Source organism: Pectinophora gossypiella, chromosome 3 (genome assembly GCF_024362695.1).
Source record: "Pectinophora gossypiella chromosome 3, ilPecGoss1.1, whole genome shotgun sequence".
In the NCBI taxonomy this organism is placed as follows: domain Eukaryota; kingdom Metazoa; phylum Arthropoda; class Insecta; order Lepidoptera; family Gelechiidae; genus Pectinophora; species Pectinophora gossypiella.
In genome coordinates this window covers 13,009,956-13,019,271 of record NC_065406.1, presented here as the reverse complement: position 1 = coordinate 13,019,271, position 9,316 = coordinate 13,009,956, and the positions used below count along the sequence as shown (strand labels likewise).

Sequence of the window (9,316 nt, the reverse complement as noted above, 5' to 3'; positions counted from 1 at the left end):
AATGAGAATAAAAACTAGAAACTCGAATGTAGGCGGCAGCACTGTTGAGCGTACCTAAATTTTGACAGTTCTCCATACTATCCAGCTTAAATTCGTGATAAATTGCTATAATATTGAGCAAAATGGAGTGTATCCCGTCTGAATGATGAATTAGGAAAACGAAAAGCAGACAGTTGGAAAAAGACACTTGATTAAATATAAGTTTTTCTAAGTTTAATTACACATTGAATGATTTTGCAGTTAAACGCTGCGGAAAAAGTTATACGTAGTGTAAAATAAACCAAATGTTATTGTAAATATACTATGCTTGTATGGAACTGTCAAAATTTAACAACGCTCAACAGTAGCGACACCTGGCGGGTTAAAAGTGCCACATCAAAGCAATTCATCTAAAAAAGTAAAATTGCTATTAAACATTTGTTTGCACTGCACACTTACTTTTATAAGCGCGAATGTCAAATTGGAATATTGCTTTTTGAATGAATTGCTGCAATGTGACCTTTATAACCCCCCTGATAGGAGAAACGGGCAGTTTTTATCCTCATTATAACGTAGTAATCTTATTCAACGATTCATTCGCAGATTGTGGACTTAATATATTTACATTTCGACGATTGGCAAGAGCTGCTGGACGGGTATCCTGACATAAAAGAACGTCTTTATTCGGAAGCAAACAGAGTGAAACTTGGTGCTACTGTTGAAAAAGGGACACAGAACACTCAAAGCACATTGAGCCTGAAATAACTATCTGTTTCACCACTTACTGGTTGACTGTCCGGGGGTGTAAAAAGGTCATTCTGAGCATTTTATCTAAAAAAGTAATATTGATATTAGACATTTTGATCGTCATAATTAAAGAGGAAGACCTAAACGGACGTACATTGACTAAATTGGAGATGTCCTTAAAATAGATTCAATACGATCTACTTTGAATCAGCGTGCGTGTATGAAACGATTGATGAATGTGGAGAAAGCAAGAGAAGTGTGTCAGGATCGAAGCAAATGGAATTCCATAGTCTCCGGTTAGGTATAGGCGTGAATCATGTATGATATTGGGTAGTTTATTATAAAATTCTGATTACTAAATACAGACAAATGTAAAGGTGACAAAAATGTTTCCTTTTTTTATTTAACTATTTTATGAATTTGAATAGAGAAAAATGTAATAGGTGCGACATTTTGGCACGTTTTTCTATGACGTTACAAGTTGATTTGTCATACAAATTCCATAGTAATTTCGTACAGCGCCATCTATATTATTTTTAAGGAACGTGGCCTAGATAGTCCTCGCTTTAATATGGTAATTTTACACCCCTGATATCTTATCTGCCAGATAAGTTATGGATAGATTATCATTATAAAACATCAATAAGTGGTGAAAGAAAGGTCTGTCAAATTGTGATATATTTAATTGTTAATTGTAGATATTATATATTAAAATTGTAAGATTTAATAAAATATTAGAATAATTTTAACTTTCAATATATATTATTTTCACAAGAACTGTCGTTTAATTTCACTCTTTCATTTATTCGTAATAAACATTTGTTTAATTAATTGATTACATGGTGTACTGCTTTGATTAAATAAAATTGTTACTACATTATGCTACACAACTGCTACCATGTGATATATATTTGTTATGTTATGTTATATATTTGTTATGGAGTAACTATGGCGTCAGCATCGTGCCAACTAGGAGTCGAAGTGGTCGCCATGGCCAAAATCGGTTGGTGAGATCGTATCATCATCATGGAGTAACTCCAGTGAATTGTATAAGAACAAGCTCATAAGTGACGATGGTCGCTGCAATCTGGAAAAAATACACGATAAAACCAACTTGTTCGTTTGCTCTACGCGTTTTAACACGTTGACAGTCCAGTGATCCGTATATGGGTCATGACGGACTACACGTGATCCATACATGGGTCACTAAGAAAGGACCAAGTACGCACTAAGGGCGGGTGCTCCACCAGTTTGTATTACAGTATGTTTGACGAATGTTTCTGTCCACCTGTTTGAATGACAAAGTGACTGAAGGTTTAGTAAAAATATTCAAATAATCAAAAATATCCGTTATATTACTTTTTCAATAAACTAAATTGACATAATATATAAATTAAAGTAATATGCGGGACTTACAACGAAGTCAAAACATTTTGTATGGGGACAGTCAACGTGTAAAATTTATCATTGCAAGAATATATAAATTGTTAGCAGGCAAATGCGAAAACAGCAATGTTACAACCAATCTTATTATAAATAATAGTAAAGAAATGGCAACAGCAACTCATGACGTCACATGTGTCTAGTGTCATGCGTTAGTTGATGCAGTTAAGTAGGTAACGATAATGCAATAAAAATATCAGTAGATTCGCTCCAAGGATGGAGATGCCCCCCGCCGCCGCCCCTCCATAGCATAGGCACTTACAGTTAGGACCATTCCCCGCTTTACACTGAAGAACTGCAGGCCACTAAGCCCCACGGTATCTCCATGAATTTGGTCTATGAATCTCTGGACCTAAAAATTAACCATAAAGTAAAGTTCGAATGATGGATGGAAGAGTGTACTTGTATATTTTTTTTTTTTTGTTTTCTTATTATTGGTTGCGATTGATGTATGTGGAGGAAGCAAGAGAAGTGTGTCAGGATCGAAGCAAATGGAATTCTATAGTCTCTGCTTACCCCGGTGGGAAATAGGCATGAATTTATGTATGTATGTATTATTGGTCAGACTCATAAAAGGTGTTATATATAGGACGGGAAAACATAAATACACATCGATCGCTTTATAAAAAGGCTTTTGTGTGTGGGCAACCGAAGAGCGTGGTGCGCAGCGGAGAGGTTAGCTAGAGAGAAAAAAGAAAAAATATATCGAAATGAAGTAACGCGCAGGCGCTGCGAGAGCCATCTGGCGCCGAGACTCGGTTGCCCGCACCAAATACGTTGCCGCTTTATTTTAAATCGTTAATTCGTGTCGCTAACAATAGGATCAATGGAGAAATCTGCATTTTTAGGCTCTGATTTTCTACATAGTTGCAAAAGCTAATACTGATCATTTTCCTTCTTTCAATGCTTATTTTCATCGGCCTACTTCGGGTCACTATCCTCTGAACTTTTATTTTTTGTCATAAAATCTTCTACGACTTTTTGTGCATAATTATGCAAAAGTATAATATTTAAGTACCCGGACCAGTTCGAACTCCAGTACCAGACGTGCACCAATAAGTTATTGATTTATCTACGAATATAAACTAAACTAAATATAGTGCAGTTTTTCCTAACACAGTTAGCTCGAGCATTATAGACGGCGATACAGAGCACCACCTATCACGATGGTTTAACAGAAAGCTTGGTGAGGCGTGGGTACTTAGTTCATCTTGCGATGGATAAACCTCTGACTACCCCATGAGAATGTAAACTTCGCCTTATGCTATGTTGTGTAAGTACCTCAACGCAGTAACTAGCCGAAGGAACTTCGTACAAGGCGTATGCCGTTTCGCAGCTAGCAGAATTCACACGAGCAGCTATCAAGGAAACAGCGAGAGATCTTATTATCAGGAATACTATGGAGAACATGAAGTAGCTTGCATGTTCATAGCCGTTGAGGGGCCTGAAAGAAACAAGTAATAATCTAGAAATAGTAAAGGGGTAAAAAAGATGGCTGGCTAGTAAGCGATTTCGATCTCGATAAAATAATCTTCAGTTGACATTCTTCTTTTATCGTGTGGGTTGTGACGTGGATTACCAACCTCATCAACCCTGGTGTCAGGGTTACTAATGAGCCGCCAAAGGCCCCTGACATGGCTCATGTAACGACTACTTACTTACATCAGTAAGTAGTAACTGGTACCAACGGCTTAACCAGCCTTCCGAAACACGGATCATCTTACTTTCGGACAATCAAGTGAATAGTGCTGATCAAGTGAATCAAGCTGTAATGTGCTAACCAAACTGGGGACCACAAAGTATTTTATGTGACATGTCCCCACCACCACCGAACCTCCATTCCACCGGAGACCTCTGACTTATAAATCCCCAAATTATATACATCGGGAAACAATGACGAAGATAATTCCATTCTTTAGCAGTTCGCATAATGAAGGAGGAAGCGAATCTAGCGGTGCGAAGAGAAGAATGTCGACCACATAATATGGATGGAATCCCTCCCTGCGTTTCAGTAATTCATTCCATTACACTAATTATGACTTTTTTACCTCAATGAAAGTATGATATTTACCTCATTCCAATATTGTCAGGACACAAAATACTAGGTTTAAAACCTTCCCTGAAATTGTAAAGAAATATGTTAAATGCCAACAGCTAATTTTATTAAGTTTTAAGGTATTTTTTGTTAAGGCCATCATGTGAAATGACTGTTGTCGAATTACTACTCCTCCTAAATCAACCGGCCACAAATTATACAAAAATAATGTTACGCTTTAATATCTTCCCTAAAATCTAAAAGCATGTTAAATAATATCCAAAAAAAATAATAAGCTGTTTTCAACTTTTATTTCCCTACTCCCAAAGTACAGTTGCGTTAAAAGAAGTTTCACATAATATTATTTCGAGTCTTAGAGGAAACGAATGTCAACTTTACTGACAAGAGCCTGATATATGTAGGTATATTCTCTTCCACCCAAGTCATTTTCGACTACGTCGATAACCGTGCCAACAGGTCAAATACAAAATACTTAACTAAAAGAAAAATCAACTTTATAGCTGACCTAGACTAGGTCGATTTCTTAACTCTTTCAAGAACAGTACGTCTATAGACGTCGATGATGTTTACTATAGATGACTGTAGTCCCAATCCCAAGTGTCATACTATGAACGTGAGGTCAATGACCCGTGGTTAGTACCAACACTAAAGAGTTAGGTAATTCCACACCCTGGACATTCATACAAAATACTTCGTTTTCACAGCCACTAAACATTTACGTTATCGTACATGGGCATCTATATATGTGATGTCTGATACGATTAAAGTAAGACCGAGGGGGGTGAGGTAAACCGAGATCAGCCGCTGGTGGGGAGCAGAAGAGTCGCCGTTCTATACGTAGTATTATTTGTTATTATATGGTTAAACCTTAGACTTAGTATTTTCATGCTTACGGAGTAAAACAGGTATTATTAAGTACTTACTCCAATGTATGAAGCAGTAGAAAGCAGATAGAAAACAAGTTGCTAGCAAAGGATACAAAAATTATACCACTGACGACATCATCGACCTGTCTCACTAAATTAGTGGCTTTAGTGTAATCCTCTCTCATGGTACGCCAGAATGAAGAGGGTACTGACTGAAATGTGGAAAATATATTTATTTACATGCACGGTGTTAGTAGCATCGTAACGAATACTGAGGGGAATGATTTAACTCATAAATAATATCAAGTGGAATTTTCCTGGCTTTTTGTGTTTTTAAATTATTTTCAATTTTATACTTTTGTTAACTCAGAATAATGAGCTGAATCATCCCCCTGTAAACACCAATGGCGTTTTATTTACAAAGCATAACATAATATACCCCATTAGGGAATACGGGCGTGAGTCTATCTACCTCTATAATTAATAAATTATAGATTTACCTGTCCTTTTACAGATTTAATTCGGTTATTGACCTGGTGAATCCTCGACGTCAAATATATACACACACAAATGATGAAACTATCCGAGAAATTCCAGTTGAATGTACATTGCAAGCATAGGAACTGGAAAGGCAAATGCAAATTTACTATTTAAAAAATATGAATATATCAAAAATATCTGATAGCAATCATCATCATCATCATCAGACAGTAATCGTCCAATGACAGATCCTCTGCTTCTCGCGTCCAGCGTTTTCCCGCGACCTTTAGAAAGTCAACGGGGGGCTTGAACACCCTGGACTTTCCGGTCAGCGGTCACCACTCCAGAACCTTACAGCCCCATCGGCGGTCCGTTCTACGAGCGATTTGCCCCGCCCATTACCACTTCAGTTCAGCAATTCGTGGCTGACTTTGCAAAATGACGTATCTGCAATTTTTTCATAAATAATTTGTGTCTTATTGACGATAGCAAAAGGTGCAAATCAGACTCGCCAAAAATTTCAAATACGTCGGTTAGCGATGTCAGCGACGAATTGTTTAGGCTATGTCGGTGACTTTAGTTCGTCTGATAGGAGTACCTACTAATAACTAACATCAACTATTAATCGGTCTCCTGCCTAAGGGCAGGAGTAGGAGTAGGATAAGTCCTACTCTAAGTAGAGTCGGTACATCTTCCATTCATCAAATCCGCTTTATCTGGTTTGGTAGTCAAGTCCTGCACTATCCGTAAATCAATGATAACCAATTACAAAATAGTGAGGCCCAGTCTCGCCACTTGCTGATAAGCTACTGACATCATCATCCTCCTGCCCTTACTCCACTAACAGTGGGTTCGGCACAACATGTATCCTTCTTCCTTTCATTCTCTGTCAGACATCATCTTAGTATTCACATCTCTCACATATAATTATAATAATAATGCTATCAACATTGGTCGAGCAGGCGCCACAGTCCCCCATAGCCCCAGTATCCGGTCCACTAACCCCCAACCCTAGCCTAGTTCCCTTTGTTCCCATAATCTGCAATAGTCCTACAAGAACCGGGGATTATCTTTGGGTGCACTCCCATAGTGTAAACAGGGATAATCGCCGGTTGGTGTCACATCACTGTTAGATTAAATTGTCTTAAGGGGCCTCTACGTGTTGGCTTCGGCCCCACGCACGCCTTCCAAAAGTCCGGAACTCCATAGTCCCGAGATATGGAAATGATATTATTAATATTAATATTATTAATAATTAATATTATTATTAATAATAATTACATCCTTTTAACGAATCGCAGGCGCAGGTTCCAAGATTTTTTTTAAGAGCGATTGGTACCTTCAATATCACACCCAAGAATGAGTTGTAAGGGATGAAAGCCCAAACCCAAGAGAAGTTTTGCATCAAATATGCATCGAATGCTTTCCTCTCTGGGTGGCAGGCAACCGCTTGCAAACTTGCAGATAAGTCTGACAGACCATGTTCCACTGAAAATAGATTTAGGTTACAAACTTATAGCAGACGTTTATCAATAAGTTATTAATTTATCTCAAGTGCAGTTTTAGCTAACACGCTGGTTTGACTATTGTAAACAGCGATACTTATCACGTTGGTCTAACAGATAGCTCAGTGTGGTGTATATAGGTCATCTGCAATGTACCTTAATTGCAAGTTTATGTTACGTTATACAAACTTACATATTCAAGTAAAATTAGTACTTAAAGTGTTCGAAATTTTAAAGTAACCGTGGCATAGGACTCGTATGTCGCGTTCGACTTAAAAGAGTTGATTAATTTAAAAAAAAGACGATTTTATCACATCACATAAAATTAAATATGGTTATCCACGCCATGGCTACAGAAATTGACAATAAGAAAAAAACAGAATTTGCATGCCAGCAATTCAATCCTCTCTATCTTTTAAGTCATGCTCTCTAATGGTGACTTCTAAAATATGAATTCATGTACAAAATACAAATACTAAAATTCCATTTATAACTTCCGAAGCAAAGAGATGCATTGCCCAAGCCTTACCAGCGCCCAAAATCAGAATAACAATGCACGATATATTACACTTCTTCACAACTGTGTTGTCATCACTAGGGTCAATGGCCTCTATTTTGGCGATGTGGCGACAAAGTCTTGTCCATTTCTTAGCGACGTTGAGAAACTGTATTGTTATTAAACCGTTGCAGGCATAAAATATAGCGGCAGCTGAAATTAAAAATATATATTTTTTTTCTAACTTCTCTGATATAAGCAAAACGTAATGTCGCAATATTTAATTTAATAAACTTTATAAAATCACTTTATTGTTCGGGTCTGTTTATTTATCTGGTTATCTGTCATCTATCTGTACGTCTGACAAGAACCCTTTTCTGTCTCAGGGATGGGTAAAGATTATAATGTAAACAAGAGACTAATATAATTAATTTAAGAACCACGCTCTTATCGGTGTAGCTTTTTCCAAGCTACTTTTTTTTGGAAATATTGTCTTCCTCTCCGCAGTACTCTGCCTGATGCGAGTGGGATGGCGCCCAAAGTGAGTCTATTTCGAAGACGCACCAGAACTCTTGTCCTTCGCCTCTGAATAGTACTGACAGTTACTGCGTACAACATAACATAAATAGCTACGTATATATTACTTTCTTCTTTCTTTCTTTTTTTTTTCTTTTTTCTTTTTTTACGTGTATATTACTTTCTATGCCCAGCAGTGAAACGAAGCCCTTATTAGCGGTTTATTAGTGGTGTCTTGGTGGTACGCAAGCTAGGTGCGCATGTCCAATTCGCACATGTTTTTTTTTCTTCTGGATTATTCTTGGAGACATTTAAAAATCGAAACTTGTACATAAAATAGGTAATCAGTTTCTCAGCAAACAAGGCAGTCAGTGAAAGCCTTTTTTCCCAAAAAATAAACCTGATCCAAGCAATCTTTTTATTATTCTACTAGCTGTTCTTCCGTGACTTTGTCTGCGAGTTCTAGTCTTATGCTTCGAACTTCAAAGTGTCAATCCCATTTTTTACCCCTTAGGGGATGAATTTCCAAAAATATCGTCTTCGTAAGAACCTTCGTATTAAACGGAACCCTCGTGCAAAATTTGAGACTTTTAGCACTTGTAATTTCTGAAGTTTCGTGATGAGTGAGTCAGTTCGTCAATTACGTTTCGCTTTTATATTATATAGACTAAGGGTGGTATTAATAAACTAATCTCAGCTGAGACTGTCCTCAAGTTCATGCTCAAGTCTCTGTTTTTATATAAGAACTGTCACATTGACATGATCTTGAGAGCAGTCTCAAAGCTGCGATTAGTTTATTAATACCACCCTATGTATCAAATATCCCAACTTACTATTAGAAGACAAAGGCGCGTCAGACTCTTTGAATATCCTCAGCACACAGAAACATAGTAACATGTTCTGGCCAAGGATTGACAAGACGGTATACAAACATCTTCCCGAATAGTAGGTGAACCTGCGGATGACAAATACGAGTTAATTGGTGCTTCGAGACTTATTTGTGTTCAGACAATAGTAGCTTTAATTGGGTAAGTTTTGGTTCGTGAAGAAAATACACGGTGAAGATTTCAGGAGTAGAATATTTGAACGTGCAATGAGGGTCTTCCCAGACTACGTTCATGAAAAACAACATAGATGGAGTTGTACAGATTTAACGTGATAATTACCACGTCATGACTAGCGAGAGAAGCAGCTGAGCATACACAACATAACAAATACTTTTTTTTTC

At 37.3% G+C, this 9,316-nt stretch overlaps 1 protein-coding gene across 1 annotated transcript; it reads right to left on the bottom strand.

The window, feature by feature from the left end:
* Positions 1–1,750: 1,750 nt before the first annotated feature.
* LOC126379513 (gustatory receptor for sugar taste 64e-like) lies at positions 1,751–8,985 on the bottom strand. Its single transcript, XM_050028302.1, has 7 exons — positions 8,922–8,985; positions 7,606–7,785; positions 6,911–7,059; positions 5,149–5,303; positions 3,451–3,613; positions 2,432–2,521; positions 1,751–1,813 (listed from the first exon to the last, which is right to left on the bottom strand). Exons 1-7 carry the CDS (start codon positions 8,983–8,985, stop codon positions 1,751–1,753), a joined length of 864 nt encoding a protein of 287 aa, XP_049884259.1.
* Between the last annotated feature and the right edge of the window lie 331 nt (positions 8,986–9,316).

Excerpts from the sequence above, each read along its gene's own strand:
- LOC126379513 (XM_050028302.1), bottom strand. The coding sequence starts at position 8,985 with ATGTTACTATGTTTCTGTGTGCTGAGGATATTCAAAGAGTCTGACGCG. Across the intron at positions 3,614-5,148 it reads CTACTGCTTCATACATTGGA|GCCCCTCAACGGCTATGAAC; the intron begins GTAAGTACTTAA and ends TGTTTCTTTCAG. Across the intron at positions 2,522-3,450 it reads CGGCTAGTTACTGCGTTGAG|GTCCAGAGATTCATAGACCA; the intron begins GTACTTACACAA and ends GTTAATTTTTAG.